The 17,196-nt window shown below is 35.4% G+C and overlaps 1 protein-coding gene across 3 annotated transcripts in view; it reads right to left on the bottom strand.

Annotated features, from left to right (window-relative positions):
* Positions 1 to 5,009: 5,009 nt before the first annotated feature.
* Positions 5,010 to 17,196, bottom strand: part of SNAPC1 (small nuclear RNA activating complex polypeptide 1) — a 43,536-nt gene continuing 31,349 nt past the window's right edge. For all 3 annotated transcript variants that reach the window (XM_045451188.1, XM_045451186.1, XM_045451187.1), the window contains 2 exons: positions 8,704 to 8,802; positions 5,010 to 6,097 (listed from right to left, as the gene is read on the bottom strand). In XM_045451188.1, coding sequence (XP_045307144.1) covers positions 6,045 to 6,097; positions 8,704 to 8,802 — 152 coding nt within the window. In that variant the 3' untranslated portion in view covers positions 5,010 to 6,044. The remainder of the gene's footprint in view (positions 6,098 to 8,703; positions 8,803 to 17,196) is intronic.

Genomic DNA, 17,196 nt, shown 5'->3' with positions numbered 1-17,196 from the left:
CAGACACAAGGAAGAAGGCTGAAGGCAATCGACCAATCTTTAAAGCGCCAAAGGATGGGGCGCCTGGGTGGCGCAGTCGGTTAAGCGTCCGACTTCAGCCAGGTCACGATCTCGCGGTCCGTGAATTCGAGCCCCGCATCAGGCTCTGGGCTGATGGCTCAGAGCCTGGAGCCTGTTTCCGATTCTGTGTCTCCCTCTCTCTGCCCCTCCCCCGTTCATGCTCTGTCTCTCTCTGTCCCAAAAATAAATAAACGTTGAAAAAAAAAATTTTTTTAAATAAAAAAAAAAAGCGCCAAAGGAGAAAGCTGTTAACCTAGAATTCAAATACCAGCAAAAATACCTTTTAGAAATGAAGGTGAAATAAAGACATTTCAGACCAACAAAAGATGATAGAATGTGTTTCCAATGCAGCTGAACTACAAGAAATTCATATTAAAAGAAGGTCTTCAGACTGAAGGAAAATTATTCCAAATGCAAGTCTAGATTTGCATGAAGGAAAGAGGAGCGCTGGAAAAGGTTCAGATGTGGGTAAATGTCTACAATTTCTTCTCATTTTTTTGTGTTTACAGCAAGAATTAAAATGTATAATGAGGTTTAGAACATACAGAAGTAAAATATGTAACAATATCACAATGGAGAGAAGGAGGTCTAAATGGAATTATACTGAGTGAATCTACAGGTAGATTTTATGAAGTCACAGGTACACACTGTAACCTCAGGGCAAACCCACTCTGGCCCCTGACCAATTTCTCCTAACCACTGTGCAATGCTCCTGTTGTCAAGTGAACATTTTTGCCACCACTTGATTACTTCACTTAGTTGCAATATCGATAATTTATAACATCATTATTTTATTATTTTTTAATAAATTTTTTTAATGTTTATTTTTGACAGAGACAGAGCATGAGCAGGGGAGGGGCAGAGAGAGAGAGAGAGAGGGAGACACAGAATCTGAAGCAGGCTCCAGGCTCTGAGCTGTCAGCACAGAGCCCGACGTGGGGCTCGAACTCACAGACCACGAGATCATGACCTGAGCTGAAGTCAGATGCTCAACCGACTGGGCCACCCAGGCGCCCCAATCATCTTAAACCATGAATGGACTGAGAAATTCTTGAGATTCAAAAGGCCTGTGGGCTCACCTCTTCTAAAGAAAGCTGCCAGAGTTGGGTCTTTCCACATAATTTGCTGTGCCCTGTGCCTTGTGACCCTGTTACACTGGCCACAACTGATTGTACCAGAGATCTCTGCCATGGAGGGTAGACATAATGGAGGCCAGAATAACCCAGCAGAATAATCTCTCCCCTATCAGGAAGCTCTCTTTGGGTTTATTCAGATCCTCTTTCGGGAGCAGTAGGAGTAGCAGACAGAGAAATGTACAGAGAGAAGCTGGAAAACACATGAATAAGAGTATGCATACTGGGACTACACAGCACCCATTTCAAAGATGTGGACACAACCCAGCCATCTGAGCTGCTGTGTTCACTACGTGACAAAGAGCTGTTTTTCCAGGTGTCCAAGAAGCTTTGCCTCTGAGATGGTTGCCTCTCATTTTATCCTCTATATTTTAAAATAAGCCTCCAGCACTTAAGATAATATGAATGTGCCTTTATTTCTTGCAACCAAAAGGAGCCTGTCCAAATTTATCTTAAGAAGAAAAACAAAACAAAACCCAGACCTGCAATATACAGCACATGAAAAACAATTCAGGCATAAAAAAATACTACATTACTACACAAAAAGGTTATACAGTCTGAGGCTTGAGTATTTACTTTAATACAGGGAATTTTTTAATGTGCAATGAAAATTACTACATAGTTCAGAAGATAAATGAAAATGTGAATAGTTAAGCACCCACCACAGTCTTCTCAATGCCATTTAAAAAGCAAGCATTGTTGGAACTGTAATTCAAGAATCAAGGGGAAGTTAGGAAGGCATTAACAATTCTGCTTATTTTCCTAGGCTCTTTACAAAGGTGAAAGCAAAAGTTAATTTTCAGTTCATAAAGTTCATTTTTAAAGATACTTAAAGATAGCTGATCTCTCTATATATTTGTGAATCTTTTTGTCAAAACCAAAATAGGTTATTAGAAAGAGGATATATATTGCAGCTAATTCACCTTGACAAAAAGGAAAGCAGGCTCTCCTTGTCCGTTGAGCCGAGAGCCCTGTCTCATGTCAATCTGAAAATCTGTGTAAACACATAAGCTTCCAATTATGGGCCTAAGAAAATCACCTCAAAAATCACATTAAGCATGAATAAATCACTCTGGTTTCCTTGGCATTCAAGTACTTTTTAAAAGCTTACTTTCCAGCTGTTATTGTTTTGAAATTTAGCATTCATATCTTTGCATTTTCAAAGCATTATGCAATTCTAAATATTTTTAACGAGTAAAATAGTTCTGTATCATCTTGAATTTACAACTGAGAAAAGGATTTAAACAAAAAGGAATTTTTTAAGGATACATAATGAATCCTAGTGGCAGAACTGGGATACAAATATTTGACTCTCTAGTTTCTAGTTCAGAAAATTACAGGTATACAAATCATTTAGATAAATGCATTTTTAATACATTTCCCTATTGTACCACTGTCCTGGAAATGCCTGTAAGAAAACAAAATCCTTGCCTAAAAGTTGGTTCATGATCTCTCCTTTGGCAGTAAGAAAGAGCTTGCAGATGATACAACCGTGTCCATTTCAGGGAATAAGCACTTTAACCGGGTATTAAAGAGACTGGGGATGTTTCCCCACATTAAAAATGTCCACTCACAGGGAGCCTTTGAGGCATTAAGGGGTTATAAACCCAGATGGGATCATAGGTGTGCTTACAACATAAATTCAAGAGTATCAGAAAAGAAAACACACAGGGTCACTTTCTTCTGAAGACATAAATTACAATATCTTGTTTTCAAAGTGAAAAATGTTGCCCTAATCAGTATCTACACAAGCTCCATTTCCTGTATGGCTCCACTTCTTTTATTCATGGCTTGTTTTTAAATTCTCCAAGTAAGCCTGGCATATGACATTAAAGCTACTCAAATTCCAAGCCTCTACTTTGAACAGTACTTTCATATATTAAGATTTCTGAAAGTGGAATTTTAATGTTTATTTATTTATTTTTGAGAGAATGAAAGAGCATGAGAGGGCCTGAAACAGGGGGAGGGGCAGAGAGACTGGGGGAGAGAATCTCAAGCAGGCTCCATGCTGTCAGTGCAGAGCCCGACGTGGGGCTTGATCCCATGAACCATAAGATCATAACCAGAGCAGAAATCAGGAGTCAGAAGCTTAACTGACTGAGCACCCAGGTACCCCTGGAATGGTTTTAAAATATATCTTGTGACTATAAACACTGCCACACAACTGCTCTTCCTCCTAAAAAATTAGTAAGTATTTAATATTAAAATCATGTATTTATGACTTGAAGCAGCATTATAATCAAGTTGACAATACAAAGAACTTAATTTAGTAGGTAGCAAGTATTATGACACCACATTTTAATTCTGAAATCCCACTGTTAAACACAAATATTTTCTATTTGAATTCTATTTAATAAACTTCAATTTCATATTTAAAGCAAATTATCAAGTGATTCACATGCTATCATCATCATATATTCATGAAAAACTTGCTATCAGCTAAAGCATTACACTGTGTCAGATGTGGCCATATAACAACTCACAACTGTTTAATACAATTTTGTTACTTTTAATGGTCTTTCTACATTTTCTGCTGTTAAGATTCAGGCTATATTCAACTGGCAAAAATTACAGATTGATAGCAAGTGTGACGGAGACGTGGCAAGTCCTTTGTAAATACTGTTAGGAGGAAAGTAAATTGGCAGTCCTTTTGGATTTCAATTTGGCAATAATTGACAAAATTTTACATATATTCACATAGTACAACATGCAAATTCATGTGTAGTTTATCCAACAGAAATCCCAGCCTAAGTGTGCCAAGATATACACATGAAGATCAACACAGCACTGTTTGAAATAGTGAAAAATGAGACGAATCTGTGCACAAAAGAAGCACCCCAGCAGGCCTGAGACTGCAATCCTTAGAAAGGTTGGCTTGCAAGGCTGGTCGCTGGCTGACATCTGGGAACTTGGCTGGTGAACAGTTCCCTACGCAGAAATACAGCTTTCCCTGAGGACCCAAACCTGGCATATGAAGCCATCATGGGACAGACGTACTTGATAACTCAGACCCACCCTACACTGAGACTTAACTGGTTTTAAACTTTCCTTACTGCTTAAGCCAGTGTGAAATAGGGTATTATTGCTTACAGTCCAGAGTATTCCTCTGGATTTCCAGTTCTTTTGTCTTATGTAAAATGACACTGACATTATAGGCAAGAGTCCTGTATTTGTATCCCAGATGCATCACTTACGAACGCTGTGAATGTGGGCCAGGCACTTACCATCTTAAGACAGAGTTTCTTCATTGTATAAGTGAAATGACAACCTTGTATTTTGTAAGTACTATTATGCAAAAACAGAGGGCAACTTTAGCTTTACAATGTCTGCAAATGTTAATGATCAGACAAGCTCTAGTAAGTAACCTAGTACACAAGAGGCCAATAACAGATCCATACCTCCAAGTGCCCCAACACTAGAATTTTTAAATCCCAGAAGCTCTACTCAATGTCCACATTACGAAAACCACCCCATCTACTACTGGGAATATCTGAAATCAGGGGAAATAATTTTTTTTGATAACAAATGTGATATCATAGATTCTTATAAAAGTTTATTTGGGCTAGCATTAGTATTTTGATTTTAAATTTTTTTTTTTTTTCAACGTTTATTTATTTTTTGGGACAGAGAGAGACAGAGCATGAATGGGGGAGGGGCAGAGAGAGAGGGAGACACAGAATCGGAAACAGGCTCCAGGCTCTGAGCCATCAGCCCAGAGCCTGACGCGGGGCTCGAACTCACGGACCGCGAGATCGTGACCTGGCTGAAGTCGGACGCTTAACCGACTGCGCCACCCAGGCGCCCCAGTATTTTGATTTTAAAAGATGACAGATATCACACGTTTTCACTCACAGGACATTTGCAAAATTCCTGAATTTACAATGCTAGAAGACAACATGGAGTATAATCAACTGTAAGACAGGCGGAGCCAACTACATGGTCTGGAGATGGTCTGCTAATGGCAGCAATTCAAACAACATAACTTAAGTGATCTCCATTTAAAGGTCTTAAATGAGAAATTAAACAGAGGCACATCCACAAAGCTATAGACATTTTTTTCTGTATGTACGACACATTCTAGAATTCACATTACCACTCTTAAAGGTTTTGTCAGAAATAATTAGTATTTAAATGTATTTAAATAATGTACTGAACTAATCATATATGTACATATGGACACATGCCTACATGTATCTATATATACACAAAAAAACATACATACATTCATAAATGTTAGGCCAAAGGGAGCTTTGAAACAAGCACCAGAGAATATTTAATTGATTGCAGAAGTAGAAACTGAGCTTCCTAAATTATCAATCATTTAAGTTACGGACCACAGAAGTTTCATAGGTTTAAAAATAAAGCAAATAAGGCAAAAATTGTATTGCACTCAACCATACAACATATAGAATAGTTAATACACATCATAAACAAATCCATTACCAGACTATAAATATAATTAACCACTTGCATGTAATAAACATTACTATTTCAAGAACAAGCATTTTAAATAGTTAATATTATCAGAACTGTAGTAATAAAACATCACAAAAAGTTTTCAGAAACAGTAATAATCTGCACATAACAGGATTATTTCTTTTACATTCTAAATCCAAACTTTATTTCCATTTATGCAGACTTCATAAACAGAAATGTTAAAGTTAAATTCTGAAGTAAATTTTTATTTCTATTTTTTTGTTCCTTTAGTATAGAACTATGTTAAGATATTGTCATTTCAAAGAAATAACCTACAGTTTCCCGGAAAAATTATTTTTAATACTGACAGTCTTCCTGTTCAATATACAAAAAATATAATCTTTTCTTCTTTCAGAAAGGTCAAAATTAAGAACTCTACACCAGGTTCTTTGTTCTGGATTTTCTTTTCCTCTTGGGTGCCGTGAACTCTAAAGACATAAAATTAAGAAGTCTGTCAGGTCTAAAAAATAATACTTTAACTGATAACATACATTTAAACTATATAGCTGCTTAATTGGAATGCCTTCAAACAAAGCTCCAAAAATAAATCCTAAACCAACATACATGATTTTCTTCAAAAGGATATACTGCAGTTGAAAATCTACTAAGGTAGGTCCTAGTCTTCCTAAATCCTATTTAATAATTGGCTACTTTGAAGTTGTTTCATAGGGGTATGCTCTCCCTATAACTAACACAGACCCAGTAAACCAGATCTGAAAGGTATACAGACCAGTGCAAAGAGAGATAAAGATGTGATTTTCATTTCAATTAAACCTGAAAATGTAACCCAAACCCCTAGTACCATACATCTTTTCGGATACAACAGCAGATGCCACAACTAACACTCAACTGAGTGTTTATCTAGAAATAGCTGTGAACCTAAAAATTACAGATCATTAAAACAAAATAACAGAAGATACAAAAACATGAAAATTATGAAAGATGTGAAGAAGTGAAATATTCCCCACCAATGAAAAACAAAAGAGGAGTGACAGGAAAAGGAATGAGAAAAAACAAGGAAGAAACTAAGAAGAAAAAGAGATTCCAGCAATCTTCTAGATTCCTAGAAGAGAGCAATGGCCAGGATGGAGTGCAGCAGACCAAGACAGCAAACTTTCCACAGTAAAGTAGGTTCAGAGGTCAGCAAGAGGCTTCTTTAAAAAGATGAAACTGACAAAATGCCTCATGTGTGTGAATGTCCTAAGAGGAGATTTATACAAATGAGGAAAAGTTTGAGGAAAAATCAGTGTTAAGTCTATAGAAAAAATAAGGCAAAAAATAAGGAAAAATAACAAATCTACAGATTAAGGAAGAATCATACTATATTACATGGCTCTATTGCCAGTAATGTTTTGTAAATGCTGAATACTGATATAAGTAAAATAATAATTAAATTGGGAGGCTGGGAACTGGGAAGTATACATGTGTTTGAGGTGGGATGTGAAAAATATATTAAACAGACTTAAATCCTTGCCTTCCTCAGTGGAAAGTCAAGAGATAATCCACAAAAGAAGTGACAAAATACACCTGTTATTTAAAGACATGGAGGTAATAAACACCAAAACAATAAAGAGTCAAAAATGATGAAGAAAGAATGAAATAGGAGTCAAAGTCAGAAGACTGTGGCTTCTTATAATGAATATTATAAAATCATTTTAATTGTTAAATCATGTGCATATGTCATGATTTAACCAAATTTTTAGAAATCACAAACTGAAAGATTTTATTTTTTTTAATGTTTATTTATTTATTTTGAGAGGGGGGAGGGGCAGAGAAAACAAATCCCAAGCAGGCTCTGCGCTAACAGCTCAGTCCCACGAACCGTGAAATCATGATCTAAACTGGTATCAAGAGTCGGAGGCTAAACCGACTGAGCCACCCAGGTGCCCCACAAACTGACAAAAATGGGACTTGCCAAACAGCCATAAAAGTGTGTATGTGTGTTTAATTGTTTACTCACAAAATAAAGCTGCCAACCAAGACTAGAAAGAAACTATTGTGAAATTCATCACAAGATTGTAAAGAACTATTTTACGCTGCCATAAGCAAATCACAGAAGCACTCACATTTCTGAAGGTACAAATATTCCCTTTTAAATGTCTATTCTTTGTCTTCTACATACTTGAATAACACCCTGTTTCTACCATAATGAACTGGGTTGTTTTTCTCCCTAACTAAACTGTAAGGTTCTTGAAGGCACAGACTGATCTGATTCATTCAATAAACATTTACTTAAGTCTACTATGAGCCAGTCACTGCTCAGATCTACATAACTGTGATCAAAATAAAATGGTTCTTAAATTCTAGTAGTATATGTCTTTGTAGCCCTGTACATAGCTAAGTGTTTGAAACATGATAGGCACTCAATAAATGCTGAATGAATACAGAGCAAAAATGAAACAAGTCTTTACGCATTATTCTTAATCCACATTATATTCATTATTGGATTACCAATTATCAAGCCTAGCCTGCTAAATATAACTTATTCTCTGTAATACTATCATTACCAGAGGTAATATTATTTAAACTGTTGTTTAATAAAACTACAAATTATGAAAACTACAACTACACTAAAAGGTATAGCCATTTTAATTCACGTCATGCAATTTACCACTAAATACTTACAATCATCATTTCATAGGTGAAAATTTTTCCTTAGAATTTGAAATAACTATTTTTTAACAATAAAATCTTTTTAAAGTTTTATCCAAAAATTTGTAACTTGTGAACCTTGCCATTTGTTAGGAGTACTCAAGCAGACATCCTCATGATGAGGCATATTCACTTACTAATAACAGAATGTTACCTTCACTTCTCACCTCAATCGACCACTACCTCTCCTTTCCATTTATTTATTGTCTTAACATTTAAAGTGTCATGATTTATGGTATGATTAATACTAAAATTCCCCAAGTGTCAAAGAAGAAAGTACCACTGGAATATACAGCCAACCATCAAGCTCTTTAAGGACTCTAAACCTTGACACTCTAAGACCAAAACCTTCCATCAGGAGCTTAACAAAATTTCATCTTACCTGTTTCACTAAAACTTTCATTGTCCTCTTCTTCTTCTGTAATTACAGGCATACTCAGCCTTAAAGATTTATCTTCTTTATGTACATTCTGCATGTCATCTGGAAATAGTTGGGAAAATGATTTTATACAAAAGCAAAGAATGTTAGTCTTTGAGGAAATTTTTTACACAAATAATGTCATTATTACAATAACAAAAATTAGATATTTAAACTAAAAGCTAAAATTGTAATGATAAAGAGAAATATGCATTTTAAAACATGTATCTGTCTTTAAGTACTAATACATTTGTATCTATGCTTTGAAAATAACCTAAGTCTTCCATTAAAGTAAAGAAAATGGAGAAAAAGGGGAAAAATGAAATTAACCAAACATGAGTATCTTACTCAAGCTTTATTCATACACATCATGGGTTATATCTACAGACATCAGGGAATAATCATGTGTGTTATTTCAACTTTATTAACTAATCACAAATTTAATTTTAAAGTTAATGGCCTTGTTTTTAAATGTATACTTTCTTTTCTCACTATATATACTCTACAAGACAGATTTCTCTAGTCATAATTTGCCATTGACTTTCCATTTTCCAAAAGATTTTTCTTTTTTTTTTTTTTTCAAAGTTTATTTTTATTTATTTTTGGGACAGAGAGAGACAGAGCATGAACGGGGGAGGGTCAGAGAGAGAGAGAGGGAGACACAGAATCGGAAACAGGCTCCAGGCTCTGAGCCATCAGCCCAGAGCCCGACGCGGGGCTCGAACTCACGGACTGCGAGATCGTGACCTGGCTGAAGTCGGACGCTTAACCGACTGCGCCACCCAGGCGCCCCCAAAAGATTTTTCTACATCAACCTTCTGGTGCCTGAAGAAATATCATAATCAAATTTATGAAACACCTTTGTCTTATCAGGTCCCATTTAGCACGTAATTTTTAGGTCCCAACATCAACACCCACATCCAGTCATTCTCTATTCCTTATGCTGCCTTATTCTTTTCCCCAATCCTTTTACCACCTGATCTATTATTATATGTGAATTTCTTTCTCTATGGTCTGCCTCCTCCCACTAGAATGTAAGTTTCCCAAAGACAGATTTTGATTTAAGTTAAGGTACCCCTAGCACTTAGAAAAGTGCCTGGCATATAGTAGAGCCTCAACAAATATTTATTAAATGATTAAATATGGATTTGACTTTTTTTATACCACAGTATTTCATTTAGCACATATGCTAATATGTACCTATCAGTGCAAAAGGCAAGAAATTAAATGAAAATAAGTTTAAGCTTTCTACTCTGAACGTATGTATGCTTGGGACCTTAATGGAGTATAGACTTTATGCAGTGAATAGACTGCTCTAAGGTAGAGTTGAGTAAATGGTAATAAGCTTCCATTTAAACACAATTCAAGCTTAATAAAATAATACCAAGTTTCAAGTCATTAAAATAGAATTTTACCTTTACTTGCAAATCATAAATATTAATTATAGTAAATTACTACATGATTTTTAAGATGGTAGTTTTAGGAAATCTTTTTGTATATCTAATCACTTTTTTTTTAACTTGAACCTATAAAATTTTTCAATTTGCAGAATTATAATCAGTACAATCTACTCAAAGTTACTGATACTATTCTTCACAATCTTTTAGCAATGTCCATCCATATCCATTATTAATGGTTTTTCCCTAAATTCACATTTACAACCTAACAATCTATCCAACAATGTCAAAGGACTGAGTTAAAAACTGACAGCTGAGAAACCAGTTTTCATCTAGTCACATGACGATTAACTACATTTTAGAGATGGATTTCTACATGAAGTTTAAAAACTAAAAAGCAACGTTCTCTAAAAGCTCTTAAAAACAAATACAGTGCTTTTGTATTTGGAAACCAAATACAAACCAAGAAGTACAATACAAATACAAGGAACCAGGAAGTAGGCACACAAAACTTCAGATGTTTATCTCAAAGTCCACACAGTAAATAAAGCTTATGAACTTTAGTCACCAGTATGTTGCATTTATTTATCCAGGCCTTTATCCAGAACCTGATTGCATTTATTGTACATAAAAACTGAATTGAATGGCCACCCAGTTTCCTAAACCATTACAGTTAAGAAGGAGCAAAAGGGCCAAAAATTGCAACAAGCCACAATGAGAGTAGAAATAAGACACCCACCACAATAAATATAACAGAAAAACTTTTTACAAAACAAGACCTAAGAGCTGACAAAGTACTGTATCATGAAGCCATAAGTATAAAGATAAATTTCCCCACACTTAACATATTTTTTTTAATGTTTATTTATTTTTGAGACAGAGAGAGAGAGACAGCACACGAGTGGTGGAGGGGGCAGAGAGAGGGAGACACAGACTCTGAAGCAGGCTCCAGGCTCTGAGCTGTCAGCACAGAGCCCGACGTGGGGTTTGAACTCATGAACTGAGAGACCATGACCTGAGCCAAAGTTGGATGCTTAACCGACTGAGCCCCCCAGGTGCCCCTTAACATATTTCTTGATACAATTATTATAAAACCCAGTAATGTGATATGCTTATGATGATAACTCTGAGTCGTAAAGAGAAAATTTATGTTTAGGGTACACTGTTCTAGAAAAAAGGAGAGCAGAAAATACATTTTAGTATTTTTCTCATTATAAAAATGATAAGTGCACATTGTAGAAAACAAGAAATATATAGAGAAGAATGTTTTAGAAAGATATTAACCAGAATAAATAAACTTTTAAAAAGTAAATTTCGACATTTAAATCATTAACCTCAGTTATCACAAACACTTAACTCCCCAGAGGGTATCAGGTAGATGGTTATATTGTGCTCAAAGCTACCAATGTGGGACACAATTATAACTAAAGACTAATGCTCAATCTCAAAACAAATGGTTACTAGACATGCAGCTAGAATACAATGTACCTAACTGCATGTCTAATTTGAGCTCCAGATCCTTATTTCCAGTTAGAAACAGCAAGTATAGCAATTAAAGATTCAGGCTTATATTCAGACAGAATGCTATTCAAATCTCAGCTCTATTTATAGCTAGTTGACGTTGGACATGTGAAAAAACTGTGGCAGATCATAAATGTGGCATAAATAATAGCCGCTATCTTCTTCACAACCATATCATTACAATTATTGATGTCCTCCTAGAAATGTGCATGCTATGGTCTAGGAATTGGGAACAGATATAGCTGGAGCTTAAATAATACAAATTTAGGTAAATCCAACCAATACACTGAGCAGTTACTTATGTGCCAGACGGCTCTTACAGGAATTGAACCTGAAAAGGCAGATCAGGGCAAATTCTACCCCAAAAGAAATCTTCACCCTGTGATCATTATTCCTGTTAAAGGCAACAATATTCCTTCAGTTGCATTAAGCATCCTTATCTCACCCCTCTCCATCAGCCTCTGTGTTTGGTGACATACCTCTAAATTGCATCTACGTTTGGTTATAGACATTGGTTCTCCTATCTGTTCGTCTGCTTGTCTAATTCCTACCACCACCTGGCCAGATGCTCATTACTCCTAAACAGCCTTTTACTTAGTGTTCCTATTTTCAGTTTGTCCCCACCTACCCATCATACTACTCCCAGATTGATTTTCTTCAAAGAAAACTGGTCATACCACTTCCTTGCTCAAAAGTCTCAGATGACTCCCCACTGCCTACCAAAGTCTGCTGGTTCCACATTTCAGGGCTGGTCACAATAGAATCCTCAACATATTTTTCTACATTAACTCCTCAACCCATCCTTTACACTCCAAGCAAAATGGAGTCACTCTATACTTCCAACTACCCTGACTTTTTTTCATACCAATCCCTCTACTTGTCTTAAGCCTATGAAATTATTATGTTTATTTTATTAAAAATAAAAAATCTCTGAATTTTCCCGATTACTAAAGTAACATATAGTTATCACATAAAATTCAAACATTACAGAAATTTATGGACTTGGAAATTCCCCATGATCCCATCCCTGAGAATTAACCACTGTTAAAAAGCTTCTAGATTTCTTCAATGATATATATTGTATTTATGTCTACATATATTTTTATGAACAGAAATGCAATCATACTCCTCTTTAAAAAGACATTTTTGGGGCACGTGGGTGATTCGGTCAGTTTAGCGTCCAACTCTTGATTTTGGCTCAGGTCAATCTCACAGTTGGCAGGATCAAGCCCTGCACTGGACTCCACCCTGACAGTGCAGAGCCTGCTTGGGATTCTCTCTCTCTCTCCCTGTCTCTCTACCCCTCCCATGCTTTCTCGCTCTCTCTCTCTCTCAAATAAACTTAAAAAAAAAAAAGTCTTTAAAATTAAAAAAAAATAAAAAAAACATTTTCACTAAGCAATGTCTTGGTAGATTTTGAACATATTTTCATGTCAGTATACATAGAACTTTCTCTAGCTTTTTAATAACTGCAAAATATTCTTTTATATGGGCTGACAAATTTATATACCCAAGTTTTTAATGTTATACATTTGAGTTGTTTAGTACTTGCCATTTCAAATAATCCTGGAGTGAATGTCCTATGTTTGTCACTTGTAAAGGATAAATTCTGAGAAATTAAATTGCTACGTTGAAAGACACATACCTTTAAAATTTTGACAGATGATTCCAAACTGCTGTCTGAAAAGGATGTGCCAATTTATACTCCCACTTAAATTCAGATTCTACATCTTCACACATTCACTATCAATGGGTATTCACTTATACTTAACCTTTGCCAATCTAGCAAATTATATAAAAATCATATTTTAATTTATATTAATTATTGAGATTAAATATCTCTTCATATGCATGTTGACTGCACTTTGTGAATTGCCTGCTCATCTTCTAAGCCAATTTTTCTACTGAATGGTGGCCCTTTTGTTACTAATTGGTAAGAGCTCCCTAAAATTAGAAATGTTAACATTATTATATGTGCTGCAAGTAGTTTTACAAACTCTTTTGCATTTTATAGAATATAAGGTGTCTCTTGGAAAGAGCATGAAATCAAAAATACCCTTTCACATTAGGGAAATGAATTTTTGATTAAAAAGAAACTATGAAGTAAGCAGATGGACCTCTATTAACATACAAACAAACCACCTCTGCTTCAGAGTATTTACAATACCTTCTGAGCCACTTTCTTTCTCACGGGTTAAATCCTAATACTTCTAAGTAAATTCAGTAACAAATCTTGGATGTGATAAAGAACCAGTTCTCAAAGTTAATTTCAGAGGTGATGAAAATGTTTCAACTACATTAAGTAATAAGATACAGTTAGTGAAGGAAGTGATATTTCATAAGTTACACCTGCCAAATATTTAAGATGAAAAGAAACTTTCATTGAGACGCCTAGGTGGCTCAGTCAGTTGAGCGTCTGACCAGCTCAGGTCATTGACCTCACAGTTCGTAAGTTGGAGCCCCGCATCGGCCTCTGTGCTGTCAGTGCAGATCCCGCTTTATATCCTCTGCCCTCCCCCTCTCCCTCTCTTAAAAATAAACATTAAAAAAAACCACTTTAATTTCTTTCCCATCTTGCACTTGCTTCTCCTTTGTTCCTCAACTACATTAAACACACACACACACACACACACACACACACACACACACACACACACACACACACACACACACACACCCTATTTCACTACCTGTTTTTTAGGGGCTTAAGAAAGCAGCCTGGTCAGTTGACCTCTCTCTGCACTTGTGTGAAGGTTGATTACTAATAAAAAATGCTCCTGCAGCTTTTGAAACCTAAGTTCTCTTTGGTACCTTAGAAAAAAAAGTCTTAATCTTCCAGAATTTTTACATATAATCAAACTAATCAGTCTTTTCTTTATGTCCTCTCATTTGGTTTTGTTTTTGGTTGTTGAAGTATTGTTTACATATAATAAGAGTCACCATTTTCAATTACAGGTTTAGGAGTTTGGACAATGCAGTTGTGTGATTACCATACAGAACACTTCTATCATATCGAAAATTCCCCGTGTGCCCTTTTGCAGTCAACACCTCCCTCCACCCTCAGTTCCTAGCAACCAGTAATGTTTTCTGCCCCTACAGATTTGCCTTTTCCAGAATGTCTTATATGCCTTTTGTATCTGTCTTCCTTCATGTATTTAGCACCGTATTTAGCACAATGCATATGAGTCGTCCATGCTATTACATGTTATCAGTAGTTTCTTTATTCCTGCATAGTATCCACTGGATGCTTACTCCACGGTTGGTTTATCCAATGACCAGTTGAAGTTATATAAGCTGTCTACAATCTTTCACAATTATGAATGAAACCATTATAAACTTTTACATACAAATTTTTATGTGAATATATAATTTTTCATTTCTCTTGGGTAAATACCAAGGAGTAGTAGGACTCCTGGGTCATATGGTTAAGTTGTGTGTTTAACTTTATTAGAAGCTGCCAGTCTTCTAAAGTGACTATACACCATTCTGGATTCCCACCAGAAATGTACAAAGGTTCAAACTGTTTTGTGTCCTTATCAGCTTTTGTTATTGCCAATTTTTTTGTTTTTTTTTTTGTTTTTTGTAGCCATTCCAACAGGGAAAATAGAATGTCACTATGCTTTTAATTTGTATTCCTAATAACTATAAGATGTCAAACATCTTTTGATATGTTTATTTGCCATCTATATATTCTTTTCAAAGTCTCTGCTCAAATCTTTTGCCCATTTTTTAATTGGGTTGTTTGTTTATTATTAAGTTTGGACGGTTCTTTATATATTTGGATACAAGACCTCCATCAGGTCTGTATTTTACAAATATTTTCTCCAGTCTGTAGTCTGGTATTTTTGTTTTCTTAACAGTGTCTTCCAAAGAATTTTAATTTGAGTCAAGTCCAATTTGTCAATTTTTTCCCTTTATGGCTTGTATTTATTATGTCATGTATAAAAGTCTTTGCCCAATCTAAGACCACATTTTCTATGTTTTTGTCTATAAGTTTCATAATTTTAGGTTTTATATTTAGGTCTGTGATCATTTTAAATTAATTTCTGTAAATGATGAGAGGTATGAGTTGAGGGTCTGTTTTTTGCATATGAATATAAAATTGAAGTATGGATCTATTTCTAGGATGTCTTGTTCTTTTCCATTACCTTGTATGTCTGTCTTTTTGCAGAGAGCACAGTCTTGATTTCTGAAGCTTTACAGTTATTTCTCAAAACTGTTTTGGCTACTCTGGTTTCTCTTCATTTCCCTATATTCTTAAGAATTAGCTTGTTAATTTATAAAAAATAACTCTACTGGGATTCCATTTAAGCTACAGAACAATTTGGGATTAGTTGACTCTTAACGTATTGGGTCTTCTAATCCATGAAGTCCATATTATCCCTCTATTTGCTTAATTTTTCTGATTTCTTTCATCGTTTTGTAGTTTTCAGCATGCAGATCCTGAACATATGTTGTTACCTATATACCACGGTATTTTGTGTTTTGGGTGTTATTGGGTGTTTTGGGTGTTATACTTTTTAACATTTTTTTCAATTAACAATTATTCCATTGCTAGTACAGAGAAATACTAACCCTGCACCTTGTGACCTCGTTAAACTCACTTATTAGTTCTGGTAGCTACTGTGTAGATTTTTTGAGAGTTTCTGTGTAAGAAATAACTTCATTTGCAAACAGACATAGTATTATTTCCTCCTTTCCAATCTAAATGTCTATTCTTCCTTTTCTTGCCTTACTTCACTGGCTAGGACCTCCAGTATCATGTGTAAGAGGAGCAACAAGCGGTCATCCCTGCCTTGTTTCCAATTTTAGGGGAAAAGTATGGTCTCATCATTAAGTATGATGTTAGTTACAGTTTTTCACAGAAGTCCTTTATCAGGGTGAGGAAGTTCCCTTCTAACGCTAATTTTCCCAGAGCTTTTATCATGAGTAGATGCTGGATTCTGTCAAATATTTTGTCTGTATCTATTGAGATGATTATATAGTCCTTCTCCTTTATTCTGCTAATTTGGTGAATTATGTTGGTTTATTTCCTAAATAAACCAGCCTGATATTCCTGGGATAAACCTTAGTTTGTCCTACCAAATTGTCCTTTTAATATACTGTTGGATTCAACTTGCTAACAGTTTGTAAGGATTTTTACATTTACTTTCATGAGGGATATTGGTCTTTAGTTGTCTTTTCTTATAGTATCAATAAGCTGGTAAGTGTTCTTTCTTGTTTTTTCAGAAAGAACAGGATTGACAGTATTCCTTTTTTAAGTGTTTGCTAGAATTCCCAGCAAAGCCATCTGGGAATTTAATTTTTTAGTAAACATAGAACTACTCAGATTCTCTATTTCTTCTTGTATTGGTTTTGGAAATGTCTTTTAAAAAATATATCCATTTTATCTAAGCTATCTAACTTATTGGCACAAAAGTATTCAGGGACACCTGGGTGGCTCAGTCAGTTGAGTGTCCAGCTCTTGATTTTAGCTCAGCTCATGATCTCATGGTTTTGGGGATCAAGCCTCACATCAGGCTCTGCCTCTTTCCCACTC

Source organism: Leopardus geoffroyi, chromosome B3 (genome assembly GCF_018350155.1).
Source record: "Leopardus geoffroyi isolate Oge1 chromosome B3, O.geoffroyi_Oge1_pat1.0, whole genome shotgun sequence".
NCBI lineage: Eukaryota > Metazoa > Chordata > Mammalia > Carnivora > Felidae > Leopardus > Leopardus geoffroyi.
The sequence above is the reverse complement of the archived record's forward strand: the minus strand, read 5'-3'. Positions and strand labels throughout refer to the sequence as shown.